The sequence below is a fragment of the Rhamphochromis longiceps genome, linkage group LG12 (assembly GCF_057381845.1).
Source record: "Rhamphochromis longiceps isolate RC_006_pf linkage group LG12, R_longiceps_female_GT1.1, whole genome shotgun sequence".
In the NCBI taxonomy this organism is placed as follows: domain Eukaryota; kingdom Metazoa; phylum Chordata; class Actinopteri; order Cichliformes; family Cichlidae; genus Rhamphochromis; species Rhamphochromis longiceps.
Window position 1 is genome coordinate 44,353,916 of NC_140568.1, and position 17,983 is coordinate 44,371,898.

General features: G+C 47.9%; 1 protein-coding gene across 2 annotated transcripts in view; it reads right to left on the reverse strand.

The window, feature by feature from the left end:
- Positions 1–17,983, reverse strand: part of dapk1 (death-associated protein kinase 1) — a 65,371-nt gene that overhangs the window by 18,433 nt on the left and 28,955 nt on the right. For both annotated transcript variants that reach the window (XM_085426505.1, XM_085426506.1), the window contains 11 exons: positions 16,662–16,800; positions 13,842–13,971; positions 11,635–11,683; positions 11,480–11,506; positions 8,186–8,338; positions 6,355–6,400; positions 6,182–6,271; positions 5,314–5,406; positions 3,433–3,552; positions 1,580–1,678; positions 173–271 (listed from right to left, as the gene is read on the reverse strand). In XM_085426505.1, coding sequence (XP_085282631.1) covers positions 173–271; positions 1,580–1,678; positions 3,433–3,552; positions 5,314–5,406; positions 6,182–6,271; positions 6,355–6,400; positions 8,186–8,338; positions 11,480–11,506; positions 11,635–11,683; positions 13,842–13,971; positions 16,662–16,800 — 1,045 coding nt within the window. The remainder of the gene's footprint in view (positions 1–172; positions 272–1,579; positions 1,679–3,432; positions 3,553–5,313; positions 5,407–6,181; positions 6,272–6,354; positions 6,401–8,185; positions 8,339–11,479; positions 11,507–11,634; positions 11,684–13,841; positions 13,972–16,661; positions 16,801–17,983) is intronic.

The following is a 17,983-nucleotide window of genomic DNA, read 5'->3' on the forward strand; positions in this document are numbered from 1 at the left end:
GTGTGTGTGTGTGTGTGTTTCTGGGCATTTCAAAGTAATGCTTCTCGAGGGGTTTGTGGGTAGGAGGCAGTGAGTAATTGCTGACAGATAACAGAGCATGATGAGTCGTAGTAAGTGTGTGTTTTTCCATGTGAGTGTGAGACGTGCAGAGAGGAAGGACCTGCTTTTCTACCTTATCTTGCACATCCAGCGGGCACTTCTTGTCATGGAGGAATCTCAGGGTCGCCACGTGGCCGTGTCTCGCCGCGTAGTAGATGGCGTTGGCTCCGCTCTGAGGGTTGGAGAGAGAACAGCGTTGCAGGATTTATCCCTGACCTTTAGTAAAGAGTCTGCAGCCACACGATAGGAACGCATCCTTGGACAATACTGTGCCGTGCTCTCTAACACGGGATCGTTCTGAGGATGTGCTTGGATGTTGGGCTCAGACACAACGTTGAAGCTGTGGTTTCTAAACGGAGGAACGAGATCAAAACACGTTCTTTCATTGTTTCTGTATAAAGTCATAACGTCTCTATATAAATCTCCTGAACTCGCTGCACCGATGATGACAGAATGAAACTTTATTTAATGGCAGCCTGATGCTGTAAGTCAGCGTGTGCAGCATTAACCTGATTTCATGTGTGGCACTGAAATCAAATCAAAGGCAACGAGATCGCTGCGTCAGAGTTCGGAGACGTGACGTCGACCCTGGTGTGGGTCAGCAGCTCCAGACGTCTCTTATTTTCTAACATCTTGGAAAACAAGGAAGGACCTGCAGCTCGGTGCAAGCACAGAGTGACTGCACGGCACGATGAAGGACGTTTGTCAGGGAGAAGCTGCTGCGGATGTTCAGCTGCTCACAGAACTTCCAGGAACTGTCGGCTATCGGAAGGGAAACGATTTCAGGCTCTGCTAAAGTCTTCCTCCCGTCTCTGACGCTTCACTGATGAAGATGCAGCTGTGACAAAGAGTTTTAGCAGCGGCACAAGTTTTGTGTTTGATGCACTTTGTTGGTTCTGAACAATCTTAAGCAACTTCATAAGTTTCAAAGAAACAAGTCGACGTCAGCTGTCACACGTGGGCTCTGACCGTGCTGCAGGCAGAGCCCGCAGGGCTAAACTCAACCCTCACGTCTACGTTAGCTTCTGATTTTTCTAAAGAAGAAGATATCTCACACTTTTTCTTATTTCAAATTAAAATGTGTTTATAAGATATGATAGAAAACCTCTGAGGCACCACAACAGCATCAGTGCACGCAGAGCAAGGACGAACCGACGATCAGAGTCCATCCCAGCATTACTGCGTATGAAACAGCCAATCAGCAAAGAGGAGCGGCTCTGATCACTCGACTGTGTTTGATATGTGTTTCATTTCTGTCATTACACAGGCCCAAATATTCACAATCATGAGAACCTTCATTATGCAACGTCGAAGCAGGTTTGTTCCCTGAAATATTGATTTTTTTATAATATTTGATTTTCAAAAAAAGTTTGCTGTTAGCATCTGAAGCTGTCCTGGTTCACAGCAGGGTCAAAGGTCAGCTGTTATGCGCCTTACAGCTCCTCCATGCAGTCTTCGTCACAGCAGGTCCGGCTCTTACCTTGTCGTGGGCCCGGATCTCCGCTCCTTTCCTCATCAGGACCTCGATGATCTGAATGTTTCCACAGCCGGCTGCGATCAGCAGGGGAGGGGTCCCGTGCTGCAAAACACACACACGCGTGTTACGCTTCCTGTTTATGTGTGAACGCTGCGTCTTTAATCTGTGCGGTAAAGCTCAATCTGACAGCCTGTAGTTACACAGAAAACGTGGCGAGGAAGTAAACGAGACTGAGGTAGGAATAATGAATGAAAATGGCGAGATGACCTTTTCTGAACGAGTCCCTGAGCAGAGACAGACTGAGCCGACGAGTCTGTCAGGTACCGACTCTGCCTCTGGTTGTTCATCCTTCCCCTCCTCATTTCTTTCCTCTTCCTATTTTCTTACACTTCACTGAGTTTAATGGCTTCTCGTCCTCACATCGCCCGCCAAGTCCTGACATGTACCCGACCATCAGGCTGCGCGGTGTAAAAACTAAGCGTGTTTTAGTTTCTGTGTAATCATGCCCAGGCTGTGCTTTGATTTATAAAAACCCATAAAACGCTCCCTCGGTGCCACAAACCGGACGTGAACACGCCTCCCTAACACGCTGCACCACGAGCACATCCTCCGCCCACATTCACTGATGTTCTTTAATGAAGACGTGATGATGCTTCACAATAACACTTCAAATCTGCAGATTTCACCTGTTTACACACTGCAAAAGTCTGCAGGTGGCAGATGAGCCTGGAAGCGACTGTGGGCCCGACTGTGGAAACACGCTCTGTGGAAACACGCTCTGTGGAAACATGCTCTGTGGACCGTCAGTGTTTAAAACGTCAGGCTGTTTTTCTTCTGCTGTGTTTTGGCTGGAGGACGGGACGACCTAGTTTCTGGGATGCTGGCAGCTTTAAATAAATATGGAAAAGACACAAAGATTTTTATGGAGATCTTTGAGACGATTCAAGCTTTCAATTTATTCTTTAATCAACTTTTAATCTGTCATGATTTTGTTGGCGTTGGGATTTGTTGGATAAGCGGTTAATAAAGTCGAGGGATGGTTGTGTCAGACTTTATATTCCTGGGTGGATAGTCCACTTTGCTACGTTTTGCCTTGGATGTGAAAGCAGGATTTCCGTCCACACAGTGTGGAGCACAGCTCAGACATGTAACTCTGACAGCCAATCAGCTCTCTGCGTCGATCAGAGCTGGAACAAGCCGGATCAAACATCATCACAAACATCATTATGCAACACGAGGCTGCACAACAACTGAATAATTTCTCAAATTATTTGCATGATTCATCTGAATCTGGAGCACAGCGGTGCAATCCAGCCCACTGGATACCTGTGAGACGTGCCTGCAGTGGAAAAACTGAGATCTTCAGTTTAATAAATCGCTGCTCCCGCTGAGCCAGCGTTCCTACACAGGTGTGAAAAATGCCCGAAAAGGGAAAATTATTCCCTGATTTTCACAATTTCTTGGGATCATGAAGAATAAACAAGTTATTTAGTTATAAAAATTGCAAATGTGACGGTTTTATCTGTTTGAATGGTGACTTTGTTAAATGTGAACGTTTAAAGAAACGCCGCTCGCGCGAGTCTGACCCGTTTCCCAACCTCAGCACAAAGCCAACTCGTTACCGAGTCTTAACCTGGTCCCAGCGTCTAAAACTCAAAGCGTGACTTCTCAGAGAAAGATGGAGGCAGCGCATCCACAGCTCCACACACACGTCTCTGTGTGGATGACTCAGGGTGGCGCCTGCTTCACTTTGATGTATTCAGTTTTGAATAGAGACACTGGCAGACGTGCTTCTGCGCCACTACTTCAGATTCGTTGGGTTCAGCAGGAACGAGCTGAGCGTGTCTGTGCGTCACCTTGTTGGGCTGGTTCACATCGTAGTTGTTCAGCGAGCCGAGGAGATGCTGCAGACCCGGCACGTTGTCGTCATTTATGGCGTGGATGATGGCCTTCATCACAAAGGAGTCTTCCTCGTCCTAAACAGGTGAGAAACACGGTTAAAGACATTTAATCCTCTGCTGCTCACTTGATCTAAACCGAGAATCCAGCGATTACGACTCTGTCAGCGACACGTGACCCGGTCACCTTCAGCCAGAGTCAGCCGTGCAGCGCAGCAACCGGCCGTGCCGCCTCGCTGCACAAAGAGACGACGATGAGCGAGGCGAGGAGGCAGCGAGAGAGCGAGGCTGATGTGGCGTTTGCTCAGCCAAGCTCGACTCTTTGGCCGCATTCCTCAACATAACCTCGCTGCTGGGCGAGCCGTGACTAAAGCACCTCGGAGAGCTGCAAACAGCACAAACATGCACGAGCAGCGAGGCCCTGCTGGGAGCTCCATGCCCACCTCGATCGCACACACGTGAAAAAGACCTCCGGGTCTCGTTGTGACCTCCAAAATACACAGAAATGATTTAATAACTGCAGTACAAAGAAGCGGCCTTCCGACTGCGACGGTAACCACACTCATCCATTTATGCATCGAGCGGTGATGCAAGCAGACGCTCAGCAAGAACGAGCTCTAATCACATGAAGTCTTTCTGCTTCACATCGCTGCCAAGTTCAAATGTTTTTATCCAAACTGCAGAACAAATACCTGAATGTGTGATAAAAAAAACAAGACAGACAACAATCAAAAGGTTCATTTGAGGAAGAAACCACAACAGTCCTGCAGGAGCATGCAGGAATAATGAGCTGTCTGAACTAGCGGAGCTGACCTCGGTAACATGAGCTGAACACGTGTAAACACTGCAGCTTCTGTGAGAAACTTAATTATTCACAAAGCCGTCCCAGCAGGCCGGGCTGTTCTCAGAGCACGAACACCCACCTGTACCTGCTTTTCAGGTAAGTCACTAAACCGTGGAACTGCCTGGAAGTCTCCATCAGAGAGCTTGTGTTTGTTACCCTGAACCACAGGGGGCGCTGTGACCTCACCGTGCCCAGTCCTACCTGTCAGGTCACCTGTGACGGCAGGAAGCTGCTGTGTAATCCTTTGATGACATAACAGGGCCGGCCTCGGCTGCTTTGTGAATGATTGAGCTCCTCACAGAAGCTGCAGTGTTTACATCTGTCCAGCTTATCGTGTCGACTGGAAACGGACACGCTAACAACATAAAAGCCTCCGTGTGTCCGAACAAGCTGACTCATCATTTACCGCAGACGGACGCACGCCGGGAGCCTGGAAACCACACACACACGTTGGGTATTCATGACCTGTGGGGACATCTCACTGACATAATGCTTTCCCTGGACCCTAACCATGGAAAATGAATTCGTAAACCTCAGCCTGACCCATAACCAAACTGTAACTAACACTCAAACCCACTTTGAATCTCAAAAATGGCTTCAAACTTGTGGGGACCAGGTCTCCATAAGGGCTGACGGTCCCACAAGTACAGTAAACCTCCCAACAAAGACACACACACACACACACACACACACACACACACACACACACACACACACACACACACACACACACACACACACACACACACACACACACACACACACACACACACACACGCGCAGCAGGAATGAGGAAAAGATGGTTTTCTGCCGTCTGTCAGGCCACAAATACCTGAGCTGTAACTGAACATTCAGTCAAACTGAAAGCGCTCGCGCTGCACGTCTCAGTTACTCTAACTCTTGGCTGGAGATAAGGACTGACTTCAGAGCTGGAGCAGGTGCATGAAGCTGAACGTATTTATGTGCTGCTCTGCTGGTGTGAGGCCCCGTCTTACCAGCGTGTCGTCGCTGCGGGCCACGCTGATGTTGCTCCTGGACAGGAAGGAGCGGGACAGGCGGTTACATAAGGAGATGAGTCGGACCGATTGCTGCAAGAGACAAACAGAGAAGACACGGGGTCGGTGAATGTGCAGAAGCAGAACAAGCTCACGTCACGTCATGTTAAGGATCCCCGCCGACAGGCAGGAGAGCGATTTTCTGCTCTGTTCTTTGCTCCGATTCATCGCTCGTAACCCGCTGACCTGCACGTGGATCGACCTCACACGTCTGCAAATGTTCCAGCTTCACGTCGATGTTACAGATTATATATCAACCATCATCACCAGAGAGCGAACTGATGACCTCAAATGATCAATAAACACATAAATGATTTTATCCAATTAATAAGAATTCATTTATTAAAAGCAGGTTTTCTTTGTGTCGCTGCAGTTTTTTATTCTTCCCTCTGAATTTCGAGATGAGCCTGAGCTGCGTTTAACGTTTGTGTGTTTTGGAGGTTTTTGTGTATCAAACATAAATAAATCCTCAAAGATGAAGGTTGCTGCAAAGCCAGGAGCTGCTGTGAGTCACCAAACAGAAGACAGAAACATGGCGACAGCAGCGCCGCAGCTTCAAACGCCGCTGCGTTGTGTTGGCTGGGAGCGTCGCCGGGTCAGCTGTGACGAACCGAAGCAGACACGCAGTAAAGAAGCCGGCGGTGAATCTGATGGCTGCGGCGACCCCGTGGCGATCAACAGTGACAGCGAAGCACCAATGAGGAGACTTTGTAGCAAGAAGCTTTCAGAGTGCATCATGGGAAATGTCTTTTATTGCTCCTGAAGCTTCAGCGTGAGCGTAGAAACCAGTAAGATGGAAAACTCTCACCTTCCACTTTCTCCTGGCTGCAAACTTTTTGAACTTCTCCATGTTGACGGCCGACTCCTTCCTGCTCAGAGCCTGCTGAGTGTCCTTTGGCTGATTATAGGAAACGAAACGAGATAAATGTTAAAGTTAGAAAAGCTCGGACAACAAAATCCAAACGCTGACATCAGTCCCACCTTGATCCAGGGGTGCTGCAGGCTGTCCTGGATGGTCATTCGCTTTCTGTGGACAGAAAAGGAAACTCGATGATTCACCATCAGATGTTCCAGCTGCTGCGGTTCAGCTTCGGTCTTTTTCTTTGTGCATTAATGCTGATTATTTTCTGTTTTACAAAGGAAACACACAGTTGGGATGGAGACACAAAGCCTGACAGCAGCAGGACTTTCATTTATCTCCTAATTGTTTTCATTTGAGTTGCTTTAATCTGAGGCAGTTACAGGTTATAGATGTATTTTTGGTTTTATTTGTAAAATGTTTTGTGTGCTTTGAACCTGCTGCCCTCTGTTTGAACCTGCCAGGCTTCCTGTGTGGGTTTACTTCCTCCCACAGTCCACAGACACCCACACCGGGTGAGTGTAAACTGGCTGTAGGTGTGCGAGCTGTGCGTCCGTGTCAGGCTGCAGCCTCGGCCACGTCTCTGTGCGTCTTTTAATAATTGCTTGCTGATATTACACAGCTGACCTTTGTCGCTCTGCACCTAATGAGCAATAAAGATATAACTGCTGCTCTTTGTTAACCTGGAATATTCAGTTTCCTCTTTCGATGCTTCTCTACGCGGCGTCTCATGAAAGGCGGTACCGAGAAACTTGGCGTGGTCGTCGGAGTAAAGGGAACAAATCTACGTGATGCACTTCGGTGCTACTTCCTGAGACAGACAACAGTTTGACAGATTTTAAAACGCTCACATTTCATCCAAACAAAGCAGAAGTTAACCTGACAGAGTGCTGCACCAACATTAATGATTAATATTTAGTAAAGCTCGATGTGCTTCAGGGACGGCCTCAGTCCAACAACAGCCCATTGTTCAGGAAAGGTTTCCGTACGTCCTACATAGATTTTGGGGAACCTGGCGAAGGCGCCGCTTCCTCTTGGCTCGGCCCGATCGCCACCACATCCCCGTTTGCAGCCGAGGCGACTGCATTCACACCAGCCACACAGGTTCCCAGATTTCCAGGCCTGTGCTGGTGCAGCTTTAACCCAGCAGACTTCATAACAGCATCTCTTCATTATCTTCCTGAATGCAAACCTCGACGCAGATCAATTAAAAGCCGTTCCATTACGAAGCGCTCGGCCCGTCATCTCTGAAAGCCCCATTAGGTGAAGCTGGTAAAGTCTCTCTGTTTACAGCAGCGCATGCCCACCCCTCATCGTCTCCTCTCTGACTTAAGGTTATCCAAATGAAATCATCCTCACACCTACAATTAATCACCTCTGTTAGCCCCCTCGTTCTCACGCCGTTGTTTTGAAAGGAGCTGGCGTAATTACGAGCAGAAAAGAGCTTGATGGCGGTAACTGTCCTCGAGCACAGCTGCAGCCATTCAGCTGTTGCTACAGCAACTCTGTAACGAGGGAACGGTCCAAACAATTTTAGGAGCCAGCGCCAAAAGGCACGGCGCCGAGCGAGGAGGCAGGCGTAGCTGGAATATCTGCAGAAAGCACCTATTCAATTTTCCTGTCAGCGTTTTAAAAGCGATTAAACGAGACCAATCAGAGAGCGATCATTTAGAAGCCAACGCGTCGTTTAAACGCTGCTGTTACAGCCAAGACTCAGAGCTGAAGACGAAATGTGTTCGTTTGTTGTTCAGCTGACTGGAGGAAATCACACCGTCAACCAAACCACCTCGAGTCAGGATACGCAGGAAGGCCTCAAAGCAGACTTGTGTCTGAAGGAGTCACCCTGCAGTCTGGCAGCTCTGCATGGAAACGTTTGTCGTGATTAAAGCAGCTCCTGCTCTGATGTGACTCTAAGGCCGCTTTGATCTCAAATACAATGGAAACAGAACATACTTTGGATCTTTGACGAGCAGCCTCGCTATGAAGTCTTTGGCCAGCACGCTGGTGTTGCTGAAGAACTCCTCATCGAAGGTGTAGTCCACCGCCGACACGTTGGCCAGAGTCTCCTGCTTGTTGTCGCCCAGGAAAGGAGAGGCTCCGCTCAGGCTGCAGGACGAGAAAGGTTAACGGAGAGGTCAGAAACGTGCAGGCTGGCGGGTTTTTATCTTTGTGTGAGGACTTTAACAAACCAGCTCTGCATCACATCAGGTGGAACCTTCTCTGACTACAGCTCAGCTGTCTTGTAATCACAAAGGAAGAGGAATTCTGATTTTAGTCCAAACGCTGATGAGCTTCAGCCCCTGAAATCCAAACTACAACCTTACAACGCTTTGCTGAGTGAATGTGATTAAAGAGCTGCAAATAACTGTGACTCGTTAGTGAAGCGTCGCTATCAAACACTCTCAGGGAAACCAGCTGGACCGCTCTCGGTGTGAGTGCAGGAATTTTAATGCACCTCTCCACTGAACGCACACACAAAGCAGATGCACTGAGGGGAGCACGTTTTAATGGACAGACCACGGCGCAGCACACGCAGGGCTGAGCAGTCGTGCACGTTAACGAGGGCTCGGCCTCCCGGACTTTAGCCCGTTAAACCGAACAGCAGCTCCCGACAAACCCGGCCTCCCCTTCTGCTCCGACTCCTGCATCCCGTCACCAGCTGCTAATTAACATGTGATCTGGGGGAGGCGTGGAGCTGGTGCAGGTCGAGCTCAGGCTGAGTGGAAATGTATGAATTTATCGACTGTATAAAGCTGCTCACAACAAACGAGTCATTGCGGCGGCTCGTTACGAGGCCAGGCGATACAATCGGCAGGGAAGTGTGACGTCAGGACTCCTGGTGACATTTTACCTCCTGGTTCTCCAAAACACTCGTGCACTGAGCACCAGGCCGAAATCAAGCCCTGTGACCAGCCTGAAAGCCAGACTGGGGGTCAGCAGAGCAGAGAGGCGCCACGTTCAGTCATAGGATTCCAGGCTGTGTGGCGCACGGCACGCCAGGCCTGATGAAAGAGGAAATAAGAGCGCGTTTCATTACCCAGAGCACTGTTTATGATTCTGTGGTCATCGTGTCACGCTCACCGAACGCTCCCACACACACACACACACACACACACACTATACATTACATTTGCCAGTGAGAGATGAAGAGTCAGCGCACCTCTCTGTTGCTCTGCTGTGATAAGAAGCTGAGAACAATCTATTTTCTACCTTGCCAGGCTGAGCTGTGACAGCTGTGTGGGCGGACGCCACGAACTGGGATGCATGTGTGAGTGTGCGTTTGTATTCATGTCTTTGTGGGGACTGGGTAGATGTCCCCACAAGATATCAATACCCCACGTGTGTGTGTGAGCACAGACACATTTGTTTGAGATTGTGTATCATGCAAACTGAAAAGCTTGTATTGTTTGCAGCTGCTTATTATTGAATATTCTGATGACACCTTTAGGTTGGCGTTGGGCATTTACCCCCTCCCTCCCTCTCTCTCTCTCCCTCTCTCTCTCGCCTTGTTTTGTTTGGCACGCTCGCATGTTTGTGTAGGCAAACGCAACTAATGTGCGATTTGTTTTTTGGAAAAATTGGTGTAGGTGTCACTTTGAAGGATAAAGGTGCGCGGGAGCTCAGGAAGCCTTCAGCTGAGTACACAGAGAGGCGACGGGATCATCGAGAGCCGGCAGCAGTCGACCGGCGGGTCGTCGAGGACGTGAACTTCACTTTTGCTGCTGAATTAAACTGTGCTGACACGTCTGCAGGCGACTGCTTCACAAACACAGAGCACACAAACAGCTGTCTGCAGAACGGCTGCTTTAAAGACCAAACTAAGTGAATTCAGGAGAATTTGTTGGATCTAATCAGACTACTGCGATCCTCTGAGCTCCTTTATCAACCCAACGACATGCTGATAAGATCAAAGCATCGGCAGAGCAGGATAAAGTCCAGAGTCAATTAGCTTAAGCAGACTAGCCTCAAACAACAGTGCACGTTAGCGCTAATATTTAAGAATCAGAGCAAATAAAAGAAAAGTTTTCAAATATTAAAAACAGCTTAACGTGCGAGTTACATGCAGAGATTATCAGGACTGGGAAAATCCCATCTGTGGCTCAGAGGCAAATATCTGATCTGTTTAAAGTGTTTTAAATATTGTGACGAGTTTCGGCTCATTTAGGTTCCAGTGTGCGCGCAGCAGGAAAAACAAGCTTTTAATAACAGGGCTGTTCAGTGTGCCGGAGCAAACATCCTTCTAAAAAGGCCACTTCTTTAAAAAATAATCAAACACTGCAGGAATTTACTAGTATAAATCAGTTTTATATTAAACAACCTTTTCCATCAGTGGATAATTGGACGTGCGATGAGAGCCGGTCCCATCACAGCGTGACAGTCGGCGAGCCCACAGGAAACGTGTCGCCGACCCTGTGACGGCTTCGTTTGGTGACTGAGCTCAACTCTTCCTCAAATGAAACCACGAAGAACAAAGAAATCAAAGAAACTGATGATGGCGTTGGAACAAAACGTTCTTCAGGTGAAAACCAGCCGCTGACCGTGGAAATCCAGCAGCTGTGGGCTGGATGCAGTCGACAACAACTCGCAGCTTGATATTTAATACGAACACAATCACAACAGTAGCTCTCCGACGCCATCTTTAAAGCGCTCTGTGGGTGTTTGCTGGTTTGGGTGTGACACGAAGCGGCATCAAGAAAAAAACAAAGGCTTCGCACAAAAGACAAAAGAAGAGTCAAAAAGATCAAAGATGGAAGGAAACGCGTGTTTTAATCACATGATTCATAATCGCGGACACACGTGTTTGCTCGCAGCTGTTTCCTGTTAGCTCGTGAGCCCGTCACGTTTTATGAGCTTTTGAATTATTTTTTTTTGCTGCTAATTTCTGATGTTTCAGTGCATTTGAGCTCTCAGGGCCACCGTAGATTCGCCCACCGAGGTCAGAGAGACGCCGCTGAGATCGCCGCGTCTTGGCACTCGCTGCTGCTCACGCTCAGCGAGTGAACACACAGCAAAGTGAAACATAAAAACTGGTCCCTTCCCATCAGGTGTAAAAGCCGTCAGCCTGCATTCTTTCTAATGGCCAAAAGGGGGCGACTCCTCTGGTTGCAATAGAAAAACGAGCGGACGGCTCGATTGATCCTGTAATTATTCCAATTACAGTCAGACAAGCAGAGCAGGTTCAAAAAGCTCCATCGCTTACATACAGTTTATGCAAGAGCAGGTTTGCTGCGGGGTTGAGATACTCACAGGATGTAGGTAATCACACCGACGCTCCTGGGCGGAGGCAGGAGAGAGAAACAGAGTTCAGCTTTTCAACATCTCGAACATCAAACACCATGAAAATCCTCGATGTATTCTACAGCAGACGCACAGCTGGGATGAAGCTCTGCGTGTTTACTCACCACATGTCTGCCTCCAGGCCCAGAGGTTCGTAGTTGACGACTTCAGGAGCTGCGAGGAAACAGCAGATTGTTAGCAGTCAGGTCGGCACACAGACGTTACTTCTTCTCCACACTAATTCTTCTCAGAGTTTGCTGAGCTTTACTGGAGCGCACGATCGCTTTGGGCTAGGTTCGCTGATTTGTTTGTTCCTTCAGAGGTGGGATTTTTTTATGGCGCCTGCTAAAGCTGCGATTTCTTTTCTCCCCACTTGTCTGTAAATGTGTGAATAATCAAAGACAAATCACCGAATTCATTTCTAATCGTGCTGAAACAAAACATCCTTCATCTGAAAGAAGAACCCACAAAAATCAACGGGATGATGTCATCGTTTTTCCTGCAGCTCCATTTATGGGCCAATCAAATGCTTCCAGACTGTAAACAATACGTTTTCAGCCTTTATTAGTTTATTATTGACAATAAATCAGCTAACAGTGTTTCCCCACCTGCAGAAGTGTCTTTATATCTGTGTGGTTTTTACATTTGGGTGCAGCGCTGCGTTAGAGTACGTTTCATTACGTCTCTGTGTGGAGCTGTGACTGAGCTGCGACGCAGAGACGGAGAACAACTCGATGCAAATTGCAGCAATCATGTGTTAAAGGATCTAAACTACCTTAATTTCCTCCATGAGCCGTGCATCAGGGCCTCGCCTCTAACAGCCGACTGTGTTGGTAAATGAGCCAGAACAGCAGGGCGAACTACAACAACTAACTTCCTGTTGCTATTACAGCCCCAGCACGCCGCCGTCAGTATCACACACTCACCTTTTCCAGCTCGCCCTGCAGCGGCCGAGCGCTGCGTTCCCGAGGCAGAGCAAAAACTGAAACTGCAAATGCAAACTGCAAAAGCAAGACCGTGGCTCAGGGGGTTGGGAAGCACATCTGTAACCGGAAGATCACTGGTTCGATCCCCCTGCTCTCTCTGTCCTGGTCGTTGTGTCCTTGGGCAACACACTTTACCAGCTGTGGCTACATCTGTAGCTGCCTCCACCAGTGTGTGAATGTGAGAGTGAATGAATTGTAAAGCGCTTTGGGTGCCTTGAAAACGCTATATAAATGCAATCCATTATTATTATTATTCTTGGCATTTACATTTACATCTGCCATTTCATCTGCTCGCTTCATACCGGAGACGAGACGAGCAGAGACGAGCAGGATTCAAGAATCCTGGATTTTAAACAAACAGCCTGCAGGAGCAGCGAGAGCAGCCGTGGAGGGAAAAGCTTTTAAACTTTACTTTGACTTTTAACTTTTGATTCAGTTTTTCTGCCTCAGACTTTCCTGAAATTTTAAAATGGCTTAAAATACCAACTCAGACGAGACTTGCAGAAGGACTTAATTTATTTTGAATCTTATTTTATTATATTGAGCTTTTATTCTTATTTGCTGCTTCAACACTTTAGGTTTTCAGCGCTGAGAACAAATAAAGAACATGTTATTTTATGGAAAGCATGAATGTTTATGTTTTGCAGCTGACTCGATTCTCCAGCATCGTCTATCCCACACATCGTTTGGCTTTCTTCCACCTGATCTTTATTTACACCATTTGCCCGCTGACACCCCGCTGCAGCGGGAACGTGCTCTGGTCTTGGCCTGGATCTTGCTGGTAGTGGGCACTGGCACCAGGTGGAGGGTTGGCTGCTGCCCCAGAGAAGAGTAGATGAGGGCAGATGGCACTGGTGTCTCTGCGAGCGTGTGTACTGGTTTAGACATCTTTGTGGGGACCAACAGTCACTTATGAGGACAAAGTGCCCGTCCCCACGAGTGTGAGACTCAAAATGTGGTTTTAATGTCAGGGTTACAATTAGGTTATAGTTACTGTTAGGCATTCATTTTTCATGGTTAAGGTAAGTGGCAAGAGAAAGCATTATGTCAATGAGATGTCCTCACTAAAATATCAAAACAAGAATGTGTGTGTGTGTGTGTGTGTGTGTGTGTGTGTGTGCAGGCAGCAGGGGCCAGTTCTGATAATCTCCGGCCTATTATCAGGTCTCTCTCTCGGTCCCTCCGGTACATTTGGCGTCCATTCTCACAATATGCAACCTCTGGGATGAAGCCAGGAGAACAGGGTGGTGCAGTGTGTGTGTGTGTGCGTGTGTGTGTGTTCATGGTGGAAAACAGAACAGTGTCAGAAACACAAAGCCCCGTGTGCACAGCTGTGGGACACTGACCTACAAACTCTGGAGTTCCAAAGATGTTTTTAAAATCGTTGCCAAAATCGATCTTGTGGGCGAGTCCGAAGTCGATGATCTTGATGCGCGGGTGAGGCACTGAGCGGTTCAGCAGCATGATGTTCTCCGGCTGCAGAGGAGCAAAGAAAACAGGATTCATCAGCCGAACCAGACGGGAACTAGACTTACTCACAGGCTGGACTTATAATTATCATCATTTATAATCTAATAATTCCTGAATAATCAGGCCTGTCTCATCTTAAAGACTACCTGTTATCCAAACAGACGCTATGAGTATTTAACAGTAAATGGGAGGCGGAGCCTTCAGCTGTCAGGGGCTCTCTTATGGACTCAGCTCTACTTTCAGATCAGGCTTCAAACTGTCTTTGTTGAGCAAACATGTGCAGCTCTGGACTTCCTGTGATTTTCCATGATGCACACAACACTTCTCCTCCTTTCACTCCACATGTGTTTACATTCAACAGCTGCATGTCATCAACTTTTATCTCTCACACAGTTCAGGTTTTCTCTCTGCGGTTCCTCTGCAGCAGGTTGCTTGTCCAGACAGTGCTGCTGACACCTGATCGTCTCTCTAATATCGACCTTTCAGGGAACTGTTATGAATCGACTGTAAAAATCAAACTGAAGCGATTAGACAGAGGAGGAGGTGACATTTCCATAAAGCACGTCCATCTGCCCGCCATGATTTCAATGAAAAACAGCTCAGACGTCCAGAAACAGAGCAGACGTGTGCAGGAAACACAGCGTGTCCTGTGTGTGCAAATAGAGGAGGAGGCAGGAGCACACAGGAAGAGTCTGGCAGGAAGCAGGCTCATCAGGGATGGAAATCCCATGCAAATCATGAGTGGAAACCTCTCGAGGAAGTGGGAGAAAGGATAGAAAGCCAAAGACGAGCTTTAGATGAGTCCGCGTTCCCTTCAGGTCTCGTCCTTTCAGCACGATTACGAGCCTGGGATTCAGTGCGGGGAGGAACAGATTGGCTGTGGGCAGCGCTGACAACAGCTCGCCCGCTCTGTTCTCTGCTCCACCAGCAGCGATGTTTATGCTCATGTTTATGCTGGAGTGAAGGAAGATGATCCAATGTGGGTTACAAGCTGTTCCGGGTCTCCGTCTGCATCGTGTGGACACCTTAAACCAGGAGCAAAGTGGAAACTGCGACAAGGCGGCGAACGCAAACACAGATACACGATCGGTAAACAGAGACAGAGCTGACGCGTCGGAGCCGAGTTTTCATTTCATATACTTTCCAGTAAAAGCGCAGGTGACTCTAAATGATTACACGCACTGAGTTCACAGGTCACGTTACGGTCTCTAACAGCTGATTGGAAAAGAAAACTTTTGCATTTCCTTATAAAAGCAGCGTAAACAGCCTCCAACTAAAACTCACAAAACATCTTATAAAGCGTCATATGACCAGAACACGGGTGGAAATATAAAAGACGCCTGACTTTAGTGGGATCAGTAAGTAAAGTATATTAAATGAAGTCTGAAGCCGAGCAGTGAATAACGGCGGCTAATGCGCGGAGCGGAGGCTGCGTGCTCGGTAAAAGCTCCGGCATCGATCACGAGCGGCTGAGCTCAGAGGTTATCATTATCTGCAGGCCTGAGGCCAGCGTGTCCCAAACTGTGATGTACGAGGACACCAGGACGCCGCGCAAGTGGAAAACTGATCAATGATAATGACGAGACACAAACAAAGAACACTCACAACCAGAAACACTGGAGCTCGTCCAGCAGGGAGGAAACATAATGTGCTGCACTGTGCCGAGTGCTTCCTGACCTCTGCTCGTCCCTCTGGAAAACTGTCCACTAACAACAGAGACCTTTAAACAACAGATTAGTCATGACTATGAGCCCAGAGACACAGAGAGAAACCAGAGTGGTCAGAAAGATGCCACGTTATCAGCGCTCCAGTCAGCTGACGGTCAGGAGCAGGACACTCCCAGGGTTTCACTGAGACAGAAAACCGTGACAAACGTTTGGTTCTCATGTTTAAGGACGTTAATGAGACGAATCCCTGGAAAACCGAGACAAACTATTGAACATCACACAGCCAGTTAGTTAGCATGTAAGAAGTGCATTTGAAAGGCGCGCTCACTCAGACACGTTTGTGTCCTCTGAGATCGTCTGAACTCACACAGCTCAGATATTTTAAACATCATTGTATTTCACATAGCAAAGTTTTTCAGGGCTCCAGTTTGGTTTTTATATGTGCACAGTTAATTAAATATTAATGATGGTTTCAGTCGTTTTTTCCCAACTAAACATGAACGGATCCGTTTTCATCGTCAATTTTCTCTTTACGTTTGAACATTTGGCAAATCTCCTAGGAGACACGGACAGACTCAGAATGATTCGATTAATCGATTCGTTGTTTTTAGATCTTTTTCATTGTGAGTGCACAACATCCTCAGCCCTGCGTGTTATTAATGTGAGCCACTGAACTAACACAGCTTTTATTTTATCTTTTTTATCAGTGGGTACAGCACACACACACACACACACACACACACACACACACACACACACACACACACACTTTGTTTTCATATCTTTGTGGGGACACCTCATTGACATCATGCTTTCCCTAGCTGCTTACCCAGACCATAGCCCAACTGTAACCCTGACACTAAAGCCACATTTTGACTCTCTTCGAACTCGTGGGGACGCACTTGTCCCCAAACGGGCTGTTGGACCCCACAAGTATACTTCAGATTTTTGGTCCCCACAAAGATATGTAAACACACACAAATGCACACACACGCACGCACGGCGGACTCGGTTCAGCTGCAGATGTACCTTGAGGTCGAAGTGAGCGATCCGCTTGGAGTGCAGGTAGTGGACTCCATCCAGGATCTGCTTGAGGAACTGCGTGGCCTCCTCCTCGCTCAGGGACTCCTTCTCTGCCAGGAAGTCGAAGAGCTCGCCTCCGGCCACCCTGGGCGAGGTGAAAGAAGGACGGGGAGGGGGGAGAGGGAGAAAGTGAGATCTCTGAGATCAAAGCCAGCAACAAATCCCAGATTAACACAGCTCAGCTGATGTAATCTAATCATCCTGATGCTTTAGCAGCCGACCAATTTACACATCCAGAGGAGCGCTGTCTGCACAAAACCGCTTTAAGTCAATGAAACCCTTCAATGAAAACGACCTGTTGGGTTATTTAACAACGGTGCACCATTTCCTGTCTGCATTTCAATAAACAGCTGCAAATGTTCAAGTTCAAACACGAACTTGAAGGAAGAAATAACACCGGCCAGTGCTGCAATTACAGTCTTTAAATAAATAAATAAGACTCTGCAGCTTCTCTCACCAACCTCCTAAAAACCCGGCTGACTTTACTTCATATGAGCTCATCGAACACAATGAAGCTGAGATTCAAAACTTCTTACATATTTTATTCTTCACAGTGAGGAAGAGCAAAGAGAGACGTGAGGATAAAACAGAGGAAAGCTCTGAACAGGGAGACGGGGAACGGAGAGGACGGAGGTTCGTCTCCGTCACGGTGAGATAAAACTAGCAGCAGTAAGAGAGTGTGTGTGTGTGCCTGTTTAGACATCTCCGTGGGGCCCACATATTGCTACTATACTTGTGAGGGCCAACAGTCACATCCTCACGCTTTAGTCTCAGGGTTACAATTAGGTTATGGTTAGGGTTAACATTCATTTTTGATGGTTATAGTAAGCAGCTAGGGGGAAACATGTCAATGACATGTCCTCACTAAGATATGAAAACGAGTGGGGGTGCGGGTAAGTCTAATTCCAGTTCCTCACATTTATTCACTGCAAGGTAGGAAAAGCACAACAAAGCTGTACTTTCTCAGGAAGCTGCGTCAGGCCCAACCACCCCAGAGACTGCTCGTGAACTTCTACCGCTCCACCATCGAGAGCCTTCTGACCTACTGCTGCACACTCAGGTTCGACTGCTGCACCGTGGAGGACAAGAGGAAACTGCAGCGGGTGGTGAAGGCAGCAGAGGCACCTCACTAACCCCCCTCAGAGACATTTACACCGGCAGACTTCATCATCAAAGACCCCTCACACCCTGCACACTCACTTTTCCTTCCCTCTGGTAAACGTTACAGCTCCATCAGGTCGAAGACAAACAGACTCAGACGTTTTTAC